This window comes from Antechinus flavipes, chromosome 3, assembly GCF_016432865.1.
Source record: "Antechinus flavipes isolate AdamAnt ecotype Samford, QLD, Australia chromosome 3, AdamAnt_v2, whole genome shotgun sequence".
Lineage (NCBI taxonomy): Eukaryota > Metazoa > Chordata > Mammalia > Dasyuromorphia > Dasyuridae > Antechinus > Antechinus flavipes.
Genome location: NC_067400.1, coordinates 322,256,827 through 322,278,066, shown reverse-complemented (window position 1 = coordinate 322,278,066; position 21,240 = coordinate 322,256,827). Strand labels below are relative to the sequence as shown.

General features: G+C 32.4%; 1 protein-coding gene across 7 annotated transcripts in view; it reads left to right on the top strand.

Moving 5' to 3' along the window:
* The window catches only part of LRCH3 (leucine rich repeats and calponin homology domain containing 3), a 156,609-nt gene that overhangs the window by 69,184 nt on the left and 66,185 nt on the right, over positions 1-21,240 (top strand). For all 7 annotated transcript variants that reach the window (XM_051985492.1, XM_051985489.1, XM_051985491.1 and 4 more), the window contains exons 4-7: positions 2,451-2,556; positions 3,882-4,018; positions 6,923-7,032; positions 20,239-20,332. In XM_051985492.1, coding sequence (XP_051841452.1) covers positions 2,451-2,556; positions 3,882-4,018; positions 6,923-7,032; positions 20,239-20,332 — 447 coding nt within the window. The remainder of the gene's footprint in view (positions 1-2,450; positions 2,557-3,881; positions 4,019-6,922; positions 7,033-20,238; positions 20,333-21,240) is intronic.

The window sequence follows — 21,240 nt, the reverse complement described above, 5'->3', positions numbered from 1 at the left end:
CTAGGATTCAAAGAGAATCTGTCCTTCAAGGAGTTTTAGAGTTTCCAGGAACCCCCTTATCAAATGGATAGTTACTATCAACCCAAGGTCAGAAGACTTTATTTTTGTCATCTATAAAGCAGTATAACAATATTTATATCTAGCATACAGGGCTATCAAGGGAATCAAATGAGATCATGTATGTAAAGCACTTTGCAAACCTTCAATCTGTACAAAAATATTAGTAATTTACTTTTTCATAATGTTGTAGTTGTAGAAGAAAACAAAAAACTTGTTTCTCACTGAAAAGCAGGACTGTGAGGGGTGCATGGCATTGGAGTCAGCAAGATTTAAGTTCAAATCAATCCTCAGACATTTACTAGTTGTATGACTGAACAAGTCACTTAAACCTATTTGCCTCAGTTTCCTCATCTATAAAATGAGCTGGAGAAAGAAATGGCAAACCACTCCAGCATCTTTGCCCAAAAAATTCCAAACAGGGTCGTGAAGTGTCAGACACAACTGAAATGAACGAACTACAGCAAAAAGCATTCCCGGTTTATTTATTTTTGTGAAGCCATTGGGATTAAGTGATTTGTCCAGGGTCATACAACTAGGTGTTTGGTATCTGAGGCCACATTTGAATTCAGGTCCTCTCGACTTCAGGGCTAATACTCCCCGTTTAATATGGTTGCATTTTTAGAGTCTTCATTGTAATTTTTTCTATTTATCTTCCTTTTAAAGTGTCCATATACATTCCTGAACTGCCATTATAATCATAAGCTAAAATGAAATTCAGTTCACTAGCATTTAAAGAAATGTTGAATATGATGAGCAATATAAGTTACCTCACAATTGGTTCACATTTCTTCATTTAAATTCAGAAAATAGGAACATATTTGTAGACTTGGAAAGAATCCATCTCAGTGTTCTCTTAGACATTTTTTGATGTTTTTACTTTCTATATAACTTTGCCATTTATTTGACTTCTAAAAATACTTGAAACCTAATACAAGTTTTACAAAAGACCAGTTCATGTAAACTGTGTCTGTTTTGTTTCACATTTATGTTCTTTCACAAGTTTTGCAGATAAATTGAAATATCTTACCCAAATTTTTTCTATTTATATATGCTTTAATTAGCTACTTTGTGTCCTACTATGAAGTTAACAAAAAAAACTGAATTATCTTCAGTCTTCTTGGAAATAACTCTTAGTTTCAGGGGTGGTGGGGCATAATATAGCTCCATAACTTTTTATGGAGTACTTGAGGCTGTTTCATAGAATCTTTATCCTTTAAAAATATATTTAGAGATTCAAGTTCATTAAATAATAAAGAGACCAACTTGAAATATACAGTGAATGATGGACATAAAAATGTGTTTAACTCATCTGGCCCAAATCTTTGACTTCATATGGAGTTTTACAAAACTAAAATGTTTTTGGCAAATTTTATTTTAAAACTTTAGAGGAAGACATTCTAAAACCTCCTCTTAATAATCTCTCTCTTTTTTTTTTAATAATTTCTTGATTGACATGACTATAATTAACTTATATGCTTTGTGTTGCAGTTAAAGATGATTTCTTCATGTTATATCATATTTGAAATGTTAAATTTAGTTAACAATGAATATCTGCCCTGTGTAGAACACCACTACACACTTGAATTCTGTGTGCATCCTTTTAAAAAGCTAAATTTGATGGTTAGAAGATCAAACTAGAAATTAAAATGTGTGAGCTCAGTTAGGCTCTTACTATTTAGTGTGATCACATTTCTCCAATATCTATATAGAAAAGTCAAAATAACATCTATTATCTCAATAATATTGTAAAAGACACTTTAAAGCAAAAACAAGTTTAAATTTACTTAATTATTTAATTCTAATTTAGCCCAATGAACTTCTTGACAATAGGAACCTTTTAAATAGTATCTATATTATTTCACTCTTATACTAATGGGCTGGCATTTCTTGGTGACAATTTGAAATTTTATTCACCCAAATGACTTGCTTATGGTATACATACAGTATATGAGTATGAATCTGAAAATGGTTCTATCTACTTTCAAAATAATATAATATGGATTTTTTTTATCAGTCTTGGAATCTGCATATGAAGGTTAATTTTTAGGGGTTTTTTGGTTTTTTGGTTTTTTTTTTTTTAGCATTTTGGGGACCATGCCGTTTGCCCAAATTATTGTAGTTGTGATGAATCTATATCCTAGCTGTTATCCTAATGCTTCATGTTTGGAAATAGATAGTATTATTAAGTATAATGGTAATGGTTGGTATCATCAAAAGTAAATACCAGAACAAACTGAAAATTAAACAGATTTGATTATGGAAACAAGAATTTTTAGGAATATTAAAGATTTTAGAGGTGATTTATGTCAGTCCATTCATTTTTCATATAGTTTGATGTAAATAAATTGCTAATACTCAATATTTGTTTACTTTTTATCCTTTTGGCATAGGACGTGAGCTGTAACGAAATTCAGACACTACCTCCCCAAGTTGGCAATTTGGAGTCTTTGCGGGACCTTAACATCAGAAGAAATCATTTAATGCGTTTACCTGAAGGTGAGGGAAAAAAAAATATTTTGTTTTGACTTTTAAATATATATATATTTATAAGCTTGTAACACTTTATGAAAATACATTATATCTTAAAATCTTTAGCCTATTTTGGTTAGTTTGATGTTTGGTAATTCCTTTTACTGCATCATCTTTGTTTTGGTTTGCCAAAGTTGATGCTCCTCCATTTGCATGAAGAACTACTGAGAACATTCTAAAAGTTAGAGACCAATAAAACTCATCTCAGGTAGAAGTTTGATGAAATTTAATAAGTGCAATGATCCCCTAGCATTGAAATTTTATAGAAATGCTTGGGGGAAATGAATGTTACTTTTGATTAAGAAAGTTTATGACATAATATAATATACGAAAATTCTTTGAGAAGATATATATCTCATTTCAATATTTTATTATTATTTAAGTATTTATTTGAATGTGTGTACATAGTATGCCTAGCTATAGGAACTATAGGTGGAACACAGGGAAGTATACACAAAAATCTATCTATTTCTCAAGTTGCAAAAGTAATGTTTCAGGTCCCTCTTTGTCATGATCAATGAAATTACAATTTCCAGAATAAATTCTTCATTCTGAAAAATACAAAAGCTAATTGGTTATTTAACTGAAGTTTATTTAAAATTTTTTAAATAAAGATGGAATGAAAATTGAAATAGATCAATAACCGGGTGGGGGTGGGGAGGGAACAGAGATGGTTAAGGTTCATCTTTAGTCCTTAGAAACTGAAGTCATAGATTGATCTAGACCCTTATCTTGTATAGAGCTTGATTCTTTTATCAGTGATCTTATCCAGGGAGGAATTTCATTAGTTAAGAGTATTGATAGACCTTTGGACTTTCTGATTTAAAATTCAAAAAAACTCTCAACATGTCTAATACACATAACCTAATTAAACTACCCAAAATTCATGCATTTCTTCTGTTTTCTCTCTCCTTGCCCACCAACCGATCTTTCTCTTCATCCTATCTCTTGTGGGACTTTAGTTTAATGATCATTACTTTAGGAGCAAGGGATATTGAGAGCATTCAGTAGTGCTGACCTACTGGTACCTTTGTTCCTTGATCAACAGAAACTGATCCCTTCCTTACAGTCTTCTCCTGCAATGCATTTTCTTTAAAGAGTAGCTTATTGTTTAAATAAATTTTGATTCTGCATAATGATTGACTTAAAGCTTTATTTAGGTGCCAATTCTAGTTTGGGTAAAAAATGAATATAGTGTTACAAGAATGTATATTCATGGTCATATGGTTTTAGTTCTTTGGGATTTTAGATTGAATTGACTAGCCATTTCCATTTTTCCCCCATACATACAGAGCTCGCCGACTTGCCTTTAATACGGTTAGACTTCTCCTGCAATAAAATTACTTCAATCCCTGTTTGTTATCGGAACCTCAGACACCTACAGATGATCACCCTAGACAACAACCCCCTACAGTCTCCTCCTGCACAGGTGAACTATTGTAAACTGTACAGAGGATAGAATTTGACATTTAGATTATTTCCATTTAAATTTCTTTTTAAAATGAAGTCTTTAAGAAAAATTGTGTTATCATTTAGAAAGTTTGAATAGCTAAAAGTGGGACAATCTCTTGATTTCAGTCTTTTTTCCCTTTTTCTACTTCCTTTTCCCCTTTTCCCAGTTTCCTTTCTTTCTTCTTTCCTACTTTACTTTTTCTTCTTCACTTGGAATTTTTTTTTTGGAAATGTAATCAAAGTATTTTATGAAGGAAGAGAAAATTGTGCTCTTCAGTTTTCTGTGTTAAAATGTCCATTTATTTTATCTAGCTATTATTTTTGTAACTATGTTTCAAAAATGATCATTTTATAATTTAGTAGAGCAAAAGATTGACCCTTTGCTCAACAATAGTGACTAAATATAATTTATTCTATAACTTACAAATAAAATACAATTCTGAATTAATCTTGCATTTATTGCAGCATTCTATTAGCTCTCATAGTATTTGCCACAATATAATAAAAAAAAATTCCAGAATTGAAGTTATAATTGCTGTTTACTCTCTGCTCTTACACATTTCTGGTTATTTTTAAAATTGGTCTGGCAGCTACAAATCTCTGTGAAATATATAGATGGATTGTTTCAAAAAATGTAAATCAAGACAACTCTGAGGTACCACCTCACACCTCTCAGATTGGCTAATATGACAGAAAAAGAAAAATTAAATTTTGGAGACAATGTGAGAAAATTGTAACACTGGTGTATTTTTGGTGGAATTGTGAACTATTCCAACCATTCTAGAAAATGGACCATTTGGAACTGTGCCCAGAGGGTTATTAAAAAAAGGGAAAAGGACCTACATGTACAAAAAGGTTATAACAGCTCATTTTGTGGTGAGAAAGAATTGGAAAGTGAGGGGAATGCCCATCAGTTGAACAAAGTATGGTATATGAATGTAATGAAATACTAATATGCTATAAGAAATAATGTGCAGACAAATTTGAGAAAAACCTGGAAAGACTTACAGGAACTGATGCTGAGTAAAACGGGCAGAATCAGGAAAACTTTATCCACAGTAATAGCAATATTGTACAATGATCAACTTTGATAAACTTAGCTTTTCTCAGCAGTATAATAATCTAAGAGAATTCCAAAAAGCTCATGTGGAAAATGCTATGCGCATCCAGAGAAAGTATTATGTAGTCTGAAGGTAGATGGAAGTATACTATTATTTCACTTTTTTTTCCCTCTTTCTTGTGATTTTTCCCTTTTGTTCTAATTCTTCTTTCACAACATGAATAATGTGAAAACATTTTTTAAAGTGATGTTGAAAACTATCTTATAATAGAAAAAATAAAATGCTATTAAATGGGGAGAAAATTTTTTTTATGTGTGTAATAGTCCCAAAGAATTTAAATTTTCACTTTAAAAGCATGTAGCTCTTGATATTGGTATGGTGTACATTATTCTTGTTCTCTAATAATTATTCTTATTAATTATATTAATTAATAAAATTATTAAAATTGAAAATGGCAAGGACCTCTCTTAATATGAGAGAAATTGGAAATGGCCTTGGGGCTGGAAATGGGGGGGGGAGGTAAGAGGAGAAGAAACAACAAGCATTTATTAAGTGCCTTTTGTGTGCCAGATGTTGAACTAAGCACTTTACAAGTTTCTCATTTAATTCTCAGAACAACTCCTAGAGATAGGTGTTATTTCCCTATTTTAGAGTCGGGTGTAAAGTGAGGCTGGATGAGATCATGATTTGTCTAAAGTCCCATAGCTAGTGTCTGAGTATAAATTTAAACTCAGACTTTCGTGACTTCATGACAAGCACTATTCATCTTGCCACCTGTACCTCTGAAGTCTCAAAAAAAGTGCAAATATAACTTGAGAAGAAATATTTAATAAACCGATTATAGAAAACAAGTTAGTGCAAGAATAAACACTTTAAAAATAATTTTCTTTATGAAAATGTCTGGCCCACATAAGTATATATAGTACCATGGAAATTTCCAATGCACAAAAATAGCCACTTTTTAAATTAGACACTATGCAATTAGTAGAATATCAGTTTAAAATTAGAGATTCTATGATAAGCAGGTTACTTTCAGAAAAATCTGGAAAGTCCTGCATGAATTCATGCACAGTGAAATGTGCTGTATATAGCTATATTGTGGGATGATCAACTGTGAATAACTTTTCAGCAATACAATGATTCACGACTACTCTGAAGGTGATAAGATGAAAAATGCTCTCCATACCTAGAGAAAGAACTGAGTATGTCTGAATAAAAATTGAAGCATTTTTTAACCTTATTTTTCTTGAGGATTTGTGTGTGTGTGTTTATGGTGGGGAATGTTTTCTTCTGCAACATGACTTTTTATGGCAGTGTTTTACTTGACTTCAAATTTATCTTCTCAGTAGGGCAGGGAGGGAGGAAAGGAAAGGAGAGAATCTTGAACTTTGTTTTAAAAACAAATGTATAAAACAATTTTACATGTAACTGAGGGAAAATAAAACATTGAATAAAAACTAGAATTCAAATACTACTAATGATGGATAGATATTTAATATTGTTTCATTTTCTACATTTATAAATCAAAGTTAGTAGAACTGCTTAATTGTTGAAACATATTTGATACTGTAACATGTAATGTGAGAACCAAATATATATATCTACACACACACATATACCAATTTTCTATTAAAAACATACCACCCACCAAATATTTTCTTATTTTTAACACTAAAATTCATTTTTTGTAATTTTTCTTTTAGCTTGCATATATAGAAATGACACTTTTCCCCCTCCTTGTTTTAAATAAGGCAAGACTGTAATAAATTAGTACTTTGGATAAGATGTGACCGTGTTCTTTGTTCTTTCTTTTTCTCTAGATATGTATAAAAGGCAAAATTCACATATTTAAATACCTGAACATACAAGCATGCAAGATTGCTCCAGACTTACCAGATTATGATAGGAGGCCTATGGGATTTGGCTCCTGGTAAGATTTTTCTTTAATTTGTTGTGATCTACCACTTCTTACTATAGAGTAATAAAAATTAGATCAAACTATATATGGCTTAAAGCACTTTGCCTTTGCCTCGTTAAGTTGTCTAAATTAAACATACCTCTTTAGATTGTCTAAATTGGATAAAAATCTAGTAACAGGAAAAATAAAACAAAGAAAGACTGAATAGTTTACTAACTGCAAATGATAACCTGTCTCAACACTTTCCTTATCAGAAAGCATTTAAGTTCAATTGGATGTGGACTGTTTTGGGAACTGATCAAAGGCAGCTACCAAATAGTACAAAGAGAATTGGTCATTTATCAGGAGATCAGTGATCTAACAACCGCAGATATCTGGAATAATTCAGTAAACCAGGAAGGAAGCCAAAAAAAGCTACTAAGAAGACTCGTGTGCCAAATTTGCAAGAGATGCTTAGTTCTTTACTCGGCGCTTTCTTGCTCTTATATTGTATCTAAAGACAATTCTAATATTTCAAATTACCAGTAACATCAAATTAAAAAAAAAAATTATTAGAGATAGCCAGCTGGCCACGTGGAATAAGATAGAAAAACTATCAAGTAAAAAATTTTATCTCCTTTCTCTTTTTAATCTATCTTTTTTAAAAAATACTTTTTTTCTTTTATTCTCTACTGTTTTGTTACCTTTTTTCTTTGTTATAGATGTGTTCAGATTCCCACTAGATTGATGACCTTTTGAAAAAAGAAAAACATACTTATCTTTGATGCTGTTACTCCTTCATCTTTTTCCTCCTTTCTTACCTCCATACTTCTTTTAAGTTACAAAACATACTAGCCATATATTTAACAACAAGGAAATCTTACATCTCTTAATAGCACTCAAAAAATGGCAGGATCATCTTTATGACTTAGTAACTTTATACCTTTCAACTATTTACACATGCAGTGATATGAAACTTTTTCGTTGTTTAGATAATGTTTAGATACCATAAAAGAGAAAGATTCCAGCCATGAAATCTATGAAAAGATGGTGGAATTCAGAGTGGAGAGAAAAATTTTAACAGTAAACTTTTTATGACCAGAGGTCAGGGGATAATACTAGCATCATTATATAGGAATCACTCTTAAAATTAACTCTGTAGAAGTCTGTAACATTAGTAGCAGCTCAAAGCTTGGCACCATTAACCATTATGAATCCAGATAATTCTATTTACATAGAACTATGCCACAGTTTAATGTGATGCTCAAGATAAGAAAAATACCTACAAAGCTAGTGTCCCAAAGATGATGATTATCTGACACCAGGATCACTTCCTGTTTGAATAGAGAGCTGTAATGAGACAGAATTGAAGATGCTTCCTTTGTACTGAAATACAGGAAGTTTCTTCATAGGTCTTTCCTTTTGGTTTTGATGCTTTGAGTAGTGTAACCAACAGCAACAAAAAAGTGGGTCATAACACAAAACCACAAAGTCTTCATTAGGACAAATGAGCCAATATTTCAACCAAGATCTGCTAGGAGATAGAAAAGAATACAAAGGAAAAGGATAAGATACAAGACAGTACAAAATAATTATAAGCAAAATACTTTTCCTGATCCAGAAGCAGAAATTAAAAAGGAAAAAAAAAGAAAAACTAGAGCAAAGAGCTAGAAATTAAGGAGGTGCCCATCAGTTGGAAAATGGTTTTTAAAATTATGGTATATAGCACTAGCCCTGAAGTCAGGAGGACTTGAGTTCAAATCTGATCTCAACCATACATTTCCTAGCTGTGTGACCCTGGGCAAATCACTTACTCCCAGTTGCCTTAGGGAGAAAAATTGTGGTATATGAATATAAGGAAATATTCTTTGCGTGACAAAATCATAAAAATTGTGATTTCAGAGAATACAGAGCGATATACATGCTGAGTGAAATCACCAAAACCGGGCAAATCGTATATTGATGAATAATATCTTTTAAAGAGAAACTGCTTTGTAAGACTTAAGAACTCTGATCAAGGCATTGTACAGCCATTTCTCCAGAGCATCCTATCCACCTCCTGATGGATAGATGATAAACCTAAAGCATAACCCAAGACTTGTAGTTCAGACATGGCCACTTTGTATGTTTGTTTTACTTGACTTATTTGTTGAAGGGTAGTTTTTGCCCCACCTCTTTTTGACTGAGTGAAAGAGATCTTTATTACCATCTGGGAAAATAGCATGTACACAGTGGATAAAGAAGATATATAGAGTAATTTTCAGTGGTATTGGGGAGAGAGCAATTCATTTTCATCCATTTAATGAACACTTACTTTCAGATATTGTTTAGGTACTGGCTGGGGATGCAAATACAAAAATGCAAATCTTTATCTTCAGGTTACTTATGTCCTATTGAGTAACTAGCTTTTACACAAATATGAACATGCAAAACATGTAAAGTAAATTCAAAGTAATTTCACGGGAAGGAGAAAAAACCTGTCTGATGGAATCAAGACAATAACCTCTTTAGGAAGTAGCACCTGATCTTTGAAGGAAGTGAGGTATTTTTGCTGAGGCAATTGCGGTTAAACTTGCCCAGGGTCAAACAGCTAGGAAGTGTCTGAGGTCACATTTGAACTCAGTTCCTCCTGACTTCAGGGGAGGTGCTCTATCCACTAAGCCATCTAGCTGCCTCAAGTGAGGTATTTTTTGAAACAGTCATGCAAAGCATTCCAAGCATGGAAGATATCCTGTACAAAGGCATGAATGTGTGAAGTGGAATGATATATATGTGGAAACATAAGTAAGCCAGTAACAATAAAATAGTTTTATTTACTGAAGTGTAGGATGCGTGGAGTGGCAGAATAATATTGTGATGAGTTAAGAAAGACAGGTGGAAATGAAATTATGAAATATTTTAAAGAACTTTTGATTTGATTTTTTAAAAATATTTTATCTTGAAGCAATGGTGAATGGTTAAGTAATATAGTAATATTGTGCTTTAGGAATTCCAATTTAGCTACAATGTAGGACATGAGTAGGGGAAGATAAGAGACTGGAGGCATGGAGATCAATGAGGAGCTTTTTCAGTAGGCAATAGAGAGAAAGGGATGGATGCCAGAGATATTGTGGAAATAGAATCTACAAGATTTGTCACCTGACTAGTGGTTCTTACTCTTTCATTATTCCTTTTTCTGTCTTTACTGGTATCTACTAGTATTTAATGGTATATACAGGGGTTATATTATGAAAGTTTTTGAATACTAAATAGAGCATTTGTATTAGTTGTAGGAAAAATAGGAAGCCAGTAGAAATTATTGAGTGGGGGAATAACATGATGAAACCTGTACCTTAAGAAAATCACTTTTTAACTGAATAGAAGATGGATTAGAAGTGGAGAAAGACTTGAGACAGGCAGACTTATCAACAGACAATTGCAGTGGTCCGGGAAATTTACAGGCCTTGGCAACAGATTGGATTTGAGGACATGCGAGAGAGAAAGAGTGAGAAGTCAAGATGATTCCTAGGTTGTCAATCTGAAGAACTGGGAGGATTGTGTTTCCCTCTATAATGATAGGAAAAATAGGGGGGAAGCTAATGATTTCTGATTTGGACATGTTAAGTTTTGGATGTTTACTGGATATCATTTCAAGATACATGAAATACAGTTGGAGATGCAAGACTGGGAATCATCAGAGAGGATGGGCAGAATTAAAGATTTGAGAATCATTAGTGTATGAATGGTAATTAAATCTTTGGGAGCTGACGAGGGAAGTAATATGGAGGGAGAAAAATAGAGGGCCCAGAAGAGAATACTGAGGGATACCTATGGTTAGAAAGTGTGATATGGATGAGGATCCAGCAAAGGGGACTTAGCAGGAATGATCAATTAGTTAGAAGGAGAATTAGGACAGAGTGGTATCCTTAAAACTTAGGAGGAGAGAGTGATCAACAGTGTCAGGCTGCAGAGAGATCAAGAATAGGATTGAGAAAAAGCCCTTAGATTTGGCAACTAAGTGATTATAGGTAACTTGGAGAGAGCAATTTGGGTGGAATGATGAGATTGGAAGCCAGATTGTAAAGGGTTAAGAATATAGTGAGAGAAAAAAAATGGAGGCTTATAGATGATTTTTTCTAGGAGGTTAGCTGTAAATAACTGAAAAGATGTAGGATGACAGTAAGTATGGGAGAATCAAGTGAGGTTTTTCCAGGATAAGGGAGACATGAACATAGATATGGACAATAGAGAACCAATAGACAGAGGCTGAAAATAGATGATAAAGAGGAGATGACAGAGGGCATAGTCTGCTAAAGAAGATGAGATTGAAAGGAATTGTGTAATCAGATAGAAAGGTGAGCCTTAGTAAAGAATAAGAACACCTCATCATGGGATTCCTTTAGGAAGAAATAGAAGCTACCTTAGTGATAGAAGAAGAAGAGGGAACTCAAGAGAGAAAGACCTCAATTTTTTATGTCAAATATAAGGCAAAGTTCTCGAGTCATTGGGGGAAAGGGAATCATGGAAGGTTTGAGAAGGAAAGAAAAGATTTGGAAGAGTTGATGTGGAGAGTAGGATAGTGAGTTATGCATAGTAATATTGCCTATGAGAAGGGAGACCCAATCGAAGTTAAGTAACATTAACATGTATGCCCTATAAACATACAAATTTGAATGAACTATATCACTTCAAGTTCAGTGGTCCTTAAACAGATCCATCTTTTTTCTAAAACTTGTTCTTCTTCATGACTTCCTTATTTTTGTTCATTGTGTCAGGTCCCCAGTCATACTTAACAAGCTCAGTTAAACTCCTTCCTCTTTCTGTTCCCAATTATCCAAAATTTCTTAAAGTCTCAGGGATAACATAATGTTAAATGATACATAAAACATATTCCTGCCAAAAGTGTTTATTACTGTCATGCAGGATGCTCAAGTGAAAAAGAGGATTCCCTGTAGAGTGTGAAATTTTATAGTAGCTTTTATTTGTAAATGACATTGTATTGATTGTATCAAATCCTTGGATATATTATGGTCTTTTCGATTAGATCTGCAACCACTTGAAAAGCTGTCTCCTAACAGTCCATAAAATAAAGCCAAATAAATGCCTGTGATATATATTTGGCTAAATAGTTTATAGATAGTCCATGAAGATATATATTTTGAACAGATGCAATAAATTTACCAAAATTGAATAGAAGAAAGAAAATGGGATGGATTGCTTTTGAAAAATGATAGAGCTCTATAAACAATCCCAGTATGTTTCCTATTGTTCTAATTCACCATTAAGCAAATTCTGGAACTCCACATGATATATAATTAAATTTGAAAATCATCTAAAGGATGCCTTCTTGAACAAGTTATTAAGCAAAAACAATAGAGCATAAATAAAATAGAATCTACATTTATCCTTTTGGGTTATAAATACCTATTTGATCACTTTTATGTATTATGTACTATTCTGTATTACTTTTATGTATTCTGTTATGCAGTTTCACTTTCTTATGAAAACATGAATACATTTTCTATTTAGACTTACACATTAAGGATATGTTTATCCAATTTGTAAATATTATGAAATTGCATTTGGTTTGCTTTCTTTTTTTTTTTTTTGGTACGGTTTTTTTTTTTTTAATTTTTATTTAATAATTGCTTTATATTGACAGAATCCATGCCAGGGTAATTTTTTTACAACATTATCCCTTGCACTCATTTCTGTTCCGATTTTTCCCCTCCCGCCTTCCACCCCCTCCCCTAGATGGCAAGCAGTCCTATATATGTTGGATATGTTGCAGTATATCCTAGATACAATATATGTTTGCAGAACCGAACAGTTCTCTTGTTGCACAGGGAGAATTGGATTCAGAAGGTATAAATAACCCGGGAAGAAAAACAAAAATGCAGATAGTTCACATTCGTTTCCCAGTGTTCTTTCTTTGGATGTAGCTGCTTCTGTCCGTCATTTATCAATTGAAACTCAGGTCTCTTTGTCAAAGAAATCCACTTCCATCAAAATATGTCCTCATACAATATCGTTGTCGAAGTGTATAATGATCTCCTGGTTCTGCTCATTTCACTTAGCATCAGTTCATGTAAGTCTCGCCAGTCCTTTCTGTATTCATCCTGCTGGTCATTTCTTACAGAACAATAATATTCCATAACATTCATATACCACAATTTACCCAGCCATTCTCCAATTGATGGGCATCCATTCATTTTCCAGTTTCTAGCCACTACAAATAGGGCTGCTACAAACATTTTGGCACATACAGGTTCCTTTCCCTTCTTTAGTATTTCTTTGGGATATAAGCCCAATAGAAACACTGCTGGGTCAAAGGGTATGCACAGTTTGATAACTTTTTGGGCATAATTCCAGATTGCTCTCCAGAATGGTTGGATTCGTTCACAACTCCACCAACAATGCATTAGTGTCCCAGTTTTCCCGCATCCCCTCCAACATTCATCATTATTTTTTCCTGTCATCTTAGCCAATCTGACAGGTGTGTAGTGGTATCTCAGAGTTGTCTTAATTTGCATTTCTCTGATCAGTAATGATTTGGAACACTCTTTCATATGAGTGGTAATAGTTTCAATTTCATCCTCTGAAAATTGTCTGTTCATATCCTTTGACCATTTATCAATTGGAGAATGGCTTGATTTCTTATAAATTTGTGTCAGTTCTCTATATATTTTGGAAATGAGGCCTTTATCAGAACCTTTAACTGTGAAGATGTTTTCCCAGTTTGTTGCTTCCCTTCTAATCTTGTTTGCATTAGTTTTGTTTGTACAAAGGCTTTTTAATTTGAAGTAATCAAAATTTTCTATTTTGTGATCAGTAATGTCTCTAGTTCATCTTTGGTCACAAATTTCTTTCTCCTCCACAAGTCTGAGAGATAAACTATCCTGTGTTCCTCTAATTTATTTATAATCTCGTTCTTTATGCCTAGGTCATGGACCCGGTTTGCTTTCTTTTTAAACAAGCATAAAGTTGCTTATTTTTCTGAAATATCATCTTACAAATATATCTGCATTTTTGTTCCCTCTCACCCCATACTCCTTTCCCATTTTTAACATTTAACATTAACATATCATATGTCTTCCCTGAATTGCCAGATGTTACCTTTATAATTGTGTCACTGTCACCTGCCATCTTGACAATATTAGATAATTGTCATTATTGATACAATTACATCACCAGGTTATTGATTGGACAGCTGTTAATTATTATTGATTTTTCTAGTCAGTCTCAACTTACTGAAAAGTGAACTGTTTAGAACATAAGGTTTTAATGTAAAATGGACTTTTCCTTTTTTCATACATGTGAAAATTTTAAGCTCTGTGGGCTTACATTCAAAGAATTTGGTGAGTAAATTTCTAACTATCTTTTAAAACTAATTTTTACTTAAAGTAATACAACAAATTAAACATTTTATGTTACTTACATTTAAATAATTTCAACACATACAGTGATAGCTTTCAGCATTGACTTCTAAATCTCCCTCAAGGATTCTTTATTTATCCATTTATTCTCCTTTATTTTCCTCACATTCATTATAACTAGTTTAATGTATATTGGTTTTCTGGTTCTGTTTTTTCCCTCTACTTGGCAATATTTCATGATAGTTTTTCCAAACTGCATTTCTCATTCTTGTCCATCTTAATTACATATACAATATACTTGAATATTCCTCAATTGTAGGATACTTAAGTTGCTTCCAGTTTTTTGCAATTACAAATGAAAATTTTGAAGAAGTAACTATTTTTAAATTTTTGCTCTCAGGGTGTTTTCCTAGTGAGGTTTTTAACCAGCATTTATTAAGTATCAACATTATCTCTTCTCCTCCACCCCCACCCCCCATTTATTTATTTTTATTAAAGCTTTTTATTTACAAAACATATGCATGGGTAATTTTTCAACATTGACCCTTGCAAAACTTTCTGTTCCAAATTTTTCCCTCTTTCCCTCCAACCCCTCCCCTAGATGGCAGGTAGTCCAATACATTCAACATTACTTTGAATATATATGTAAAATAAAAAAGGTGCTGCTTTCAAGATTATTTTTTTGAAAAATTATTGTAGAAATAGACTGATGCATTAATCAATAAATGAGAGGAGATTTTTACGACTTTTTCATGATAGAAAAACAGGAAGAAGAATTTTCTCACTAATTTATCATAAGTGATACATTGGTCACACGTTACTAATCTTTTTATTATCTAAGCAAAATTTGAAAAGTAATTTTAATTTTTCTGTTATTCATGCATATTATTAAGTCCTTGTAAAAATGACACAGTTGCCTAGTTCCAAATTGTTTGCTATACACCATGAAAAAAACTAGTATAAATTTCATTCTCTTTCCACTCTCCTTCCCCACTCCCTACTCCTACTCTTGTTTATTATAGAAGCAGCATGAATTAGTGGCCAGAAGCGTGGTCTCACAGTCAATAAGAACTGAATTCAAGTTCCACCTCTGTCACATATTGGCTTTGTGACACTGTTTAAGTGTCTCTAAAGACTCTAAATTATAATGAAAATGTTGACTTTCACTAGTAGAGGGAGTTTACTCACGTGAAAGTTGCTTAACCAAAGAAATTCCAGATCTTATTCCTATTGAGAAAATTTCACATTCAACTCAAAAGATGTATAAATGATTAGATTATCATGTGAAGAATTAAATTCTATAGTATAAATTTGTATTTGGGACTGTACTATAGATGAGAAAGTTATAAACATTTTACTAATTCCATATACATAATGTATCAATCAGTAAACTTTATTAAGTGTCCACTATGAAGCAAGAATGTATTAGAAGTCTTTGCTCTCATTCCATTATGAGAGATAGGTACATAAGTAATTAGATATCAAATATATGTGAAATAAATAATAATAGCTAATAATAACTAATATTTATATAATGCTTATTATGTGCCAGGCACTGTTCTAAGTGCTGTAATTTGATTTTATTAAATTTGATCCTCACAACAACCTTGGGATGTAGATGGTATTATTATGCAGATTTTACTGATGAGATTAAGTGACTTGTCCAGAGTCACACAACTAGCCAGATGGAAACTCAGGTCTTCTTGATTCCAGGTTTGGCATTCTGTTCACTGTGCCACTGAGTTTTCTAATATACAGAATACAAATGGTGCTGTAAGTGTAAATATGATAAATAAATAAATAGAAGTACTTCTTGCCAAGATAGCTGCCTCAATGGAAGAAGACAGCCCAGCTTTCACACACCTCCAACAAAACCTAAAAATATCCCTAGACTAAATATTAAGTAATCTTGTGAGAGACTACATTATGAAATCACCTAACTCTCGAGTTTAAAAAATTTAAAAAAACAGCAAAAAGCCATCCAGAAGCCCATAGACAGTAGTAAAGAGTATTCACTAAAAAAGGGAGTTCTGGTATAGACAGAGTACATATATAAGACAGAAGTTTCCTGACATGACTTAAGAGTTATACACTACATAGGAGTAGGGAGCTCCCATCAAAAAAAGCCTCAAACGTGGTTGCAATTAATAGTTGGAGTTGCTTCATGCCAAGAGCTGATTGCTAAATTATGTGTGACCATTTACACCTTAGAAATCCACAAATACATTTGTTGTTGTTGATTGTCTAGACCTAATAATTAGAAAATACTAATAATGCAGATTAAACTTAAAAGTGTGTCATGAATATAATTTTGAGAAGTTTTTTGAGAGCCAGTTATTAAACATTTTCCAACTCATGCCGGTCCACAGCAGTAAATCCACAGCCCAAACATGGCAATACTCTATAGAGCCAGGAATTCTGAAGTCTCTAGCTCTTTATTTTGATGCTAAAGAAGCCTATATATATAGTACTCTGAAGATCTAAAGGATTCTAAAATATACCAGCGCTCACCTTGGGAAGTGAAGGTCAGCATGTAATCTAGGTGACCCACATGAAGACCAAGTCAAGCTGACTACCCAACTCCATTTTGAAACAGTTGAGGTTAAAGCCTGGCCATAAATACAAAGCTTCAGTTCAGTGACTGAAAGTAAAGATATGAGAAGAAAACCAAATACTATTAACAATTACAGTGTATGCAGGCATTCCAGAAAATCCAACCTAGAAGACAACTTTTAAGTACTTTGAAAGGAAAAAAAAATGAATTTTCCACTTTAATTACATGAATACTTAAAAGATATAAAGCAAGAGATAAAAAATGAAATAAAAGACCTAAAGGAAAGAATTGGAAAGTGAATAAATAGTTTAGAAGAGAAAATAGTATGTTTGCCATCTAGGGAAGGTGGTGAAGGGATGGGAAGGGAAAGAAAAAATTTTGGAACACAAAGTTTTGTAAAAATGAATGTTGAAAATTATCTGTGCATATGTTTTGAAAATAAAAAGCTTTAATAAGGATTTTTAATTAAAAAAGAGAAAATAGTAGCAACAAAGTAAAATGAATTTTCAGACCATAGACCAATCAAATTGGTGAGTCATTAATAAAATAAAAATATTTAAAAAAAAAGAAATATAAGGTATATCCTACAAAAAATAACCTCTCTGGAAAATATATCAAAAAGAAATAATTGGGGAATTATTGAATTTCTTTAAAATTATTTTTTAAATTTGAATACCATATTTCAATCAATTATAAATGAAAACTGTCTATTAAAACTAGAGGACAAAGTAAAAATGGAAAAAAAAATACTAATCATCTTCTGAAGGAAATATCAAAAGGAAGAACTCTAGAAATGCTATAACCAAAATGTTATTAACATCATCCAGAGCTTCTATCCAGCTGAAAAAGTTCAGATACCACACTCAAAAAGATATAAGACCTGACCATTTCTATTGTAAGTGACAGAAAATCTTGAAATACTGTACTCTGAAAGGCAAAAGATATAGACTTAAAATCAAGAAAAGTTTAATTTGCAAAGCTGAGTGTAATCTAGCATGAAAAAAAGTTAATCTTTAATGAAATAGAGGATCTTTAAGAATTTCTTCTTTGTAGTGAAAACAAGTCAAACAAAATCTAGAAAGTTAAATGAGCAATTGGAAAGGGCTGCATAATAATAAAGTGGTGACACTCCAGTGGGGAAGAAGAAACAAGTGTTGTTTCTTCAGAATCTTAGGAAGTTAAATAAGAAAAATAGATTCTGGAAGTGGATTAAACCTGTTCAAAGGGCTTTAACAGGAGAAAGAGAAAGGAAGATAAAAGGAAAATATTAATATAAAGAAAAGGACGGTGTGGTTAAGAGAGCAATGAATACAAAGAAGAAAATAGTTTCAATCTAAACAGACATTGGTCCTGAAGGAGGAATTGAAAGGAAAAGAAGTAGAAACTGAAAACCCATCATTTGGTGAATAGTTTGAAATTGTGTTATGTGAATAATGGAGTATTGTTATAAGAAGTGCTGAAAGAGACAGTTTTGGAGAGCCTTGGAAAAAAGACTTGTATGAAATGATAATGCAGAGTAAAATGGAACTAAATGAGTAATTTATATTTTAACTTCATTGGAAAGAAGATCAATTTGAAAGGAATTAATAAGGTTTTGATGACCAATCACATGGCGATCTCTATAATACTTTTTTGATGAAGTATGTTAGGTTCTTAAAGACAGGTCATAGTTCGGAAAGAAAAATATATTTTTGCACATTGTCCCCGGTGTAAATTTGTTTTCTTCTCAATGCTTATATGTTACAAGAATTTATTCCCCATTTTTAATTTGGGCAACACAGGAATTGTTGGGGAATGATGCCAAAAAGAAAGCACCTCCCACCCCCAAAAATAGATCATTGGAACATTTCTTTATTCATAAAAAATGACAGAAAGAAGAAACAGAATAGCTTTGAAAAACTTATTTTGCAACAAAATAAAGCTACAAATCACTAAATCCCATATTCTCTGTCTTTCTCACTTCTAAATCACTTCTGATTAGAGAACTATAAATTAAAACAACTGAGGTAATACTTCATACCTGTTAGTTTGACTAATAAGACAGAAAAGAAAAATAACAAATGTTCATGGGAATGTGGGAAAATTAGGAAACTATTGGTGGAATTGTAAACGAGTCCAATCATTATAGAAAACAAATTGGAACTATAACTAAAGGACTATAAATCTGCATATCCCATGACCCAGCAATTCTGCTACTAGGTCTATATCCCAATGAGATTAGGAAAAAAAGAAAAGAAAAAGCCTATTTGTACAAAGTACTTATGGCACCTTTTTTTGATAGTGTGAAAGAATTGGAAATTGAGAGATATCCATCAATTGAGAATGCTGAACAAGTTGTGGTATATGACTGTGATAGAATACTATTGTGCTACAAGAAATAGTGAATGGAATGCTTTCAGAAAAAACTGGAAAGACTTAAATGAATTGACACAAAGTGAGCAAAACATTGTACATGGTTAACAGCAATATTGTAACGATGATCAACTGTTGAATGACTATGCTGTTTTCAGCATAATCCAAGACAATTCTGAAAAAATTAAGATGAAAAATATTATCCACCTCCAGCGTTAAGAACTGATAAGAGTGTGAATGTACAGATCAAAGTATACTATTTTTTACTCTTATTTTTTTCCTTAACTTTTTTGTGGGGGCTCTCATAAGAGAGCCTGTGTTTTATAACATGATTAATATAGAAACATCTTTTGCATGATTTCACAGGTATATTCTATATCAAGTTGCTTTTTTTTCTGAGGGAGGGAGAAAAGTGAGAAAGGGAGAGAATATGAAATTCAAATTTTTTTTAAAAAAAGGAATGTTAAAAATTGTTTTTACATGTAATTGGGAAAAATATTCAAAAAAATGAAACATGTTGCATTCATTATATATTTCTTTAAAAGCCAGTGATATGGAATGAAGATTTTTTTTAACATTTTATTTATATTTTCATTCTCATTTCTTTTTTTACGTTCAACTTTGTACATGGAAATGTTAATTTTCTGTTACTATGAGAATTAAAAAAAATTTTTTAAGATAATAGAAAAACTAGGGAAATTTGTGAGAGAGCAGGCATGTATAGCTGGCTTCATGTAGAAGACCTCATGCAGACAATAACATGAGGGAAGCTCCAAAGAAATATTGGAATTCCAAGAATCATAAAATCAAAGTGAATGTTTATTCAGTTATGCAGTTATTCTATACAAGCCACTATATTCAGTGATTCTGTTTATCATCATCATCATCATTATTATTATACTGCTGTTTATTGATGCTGTCATTTCATTTTGACTTTGCTTTACCAATGTATATGAATTGAAACTTATTTCTTCTCAGCCATGAAGAATTGTACTCAAGCCGTCCATATGGAGCCCTTGATTCTGGTTTTAATAGTGTGGACAGCGGTGATAAGAGGTGGTCAGGGAATGAAGTAAGTAATTTTAAAATATTAGAAGTAGGAGAATAAGGAAGAAAAAAATGGGATGTTTTCTAATTAAGAGAGCCTATATATCTCGATTTATGTTGAAGAATGTTTTAAAAATCACTTTATTGTAGCATGGTAATTTTATGTCTTTTTTTCAGTATATAGTTATGATTTTTTCTTTAATTTTAGCATGATGGGCCAATTGATATTCAGGTGCATTTGTACAGATAACCTAATTTTAATTAACAGAGTGTGTATGGCAATCCTCAAAATGTCAGAACCCAACTTAAACTTCTTTTTGTGTAGGGGAAAAAATTCCATTAAATACAAATAAAACACTTTTTACCTTTTTACTGTATCATTAATTCTAGCACAATTAATGACAGCGAGCATTAGGTAGATATGCCAGAATTCACTAGTCAAATAATTAAGAAAGGAAAGAAATCATCCTTTATTGGCTATACTTTTCCAGACACTGTACTAAGTGCTTTGCAAATATTGCCTTCTTTGACCCTCAGAACATTCTTGGGAAGTAGCTAGTATCATTTGCCCTATTTTAAAGTTGTTGTTGTTGGTTGTCTTTTATTCTCAATGAGGACCATGACATGAGGGATGCGATGCCGTGACATGCAAGTGGATTCGATTAAGTGAGCAAGAGCTATGCAGTCACCACTTCCTCCTCCAGAACCATCTTGGCCCAGTGTGGCCAGATATAGATCAGGACTACAACTGTGACCAATTGAGGCTTGACCTGGCAACTCTCATTGTCTAATCAATGAGAGCCAGAGTGATTTGGGTTTAAGATGCGGTCCTTAAGATAGAACTCAGCTGGTAAACCCCAAGATATCTTTAGAGGTTTCAGCAATCAAAATTAACATTCTTTTGGGCAGAGCACCCAAATATAACCAGTAAAG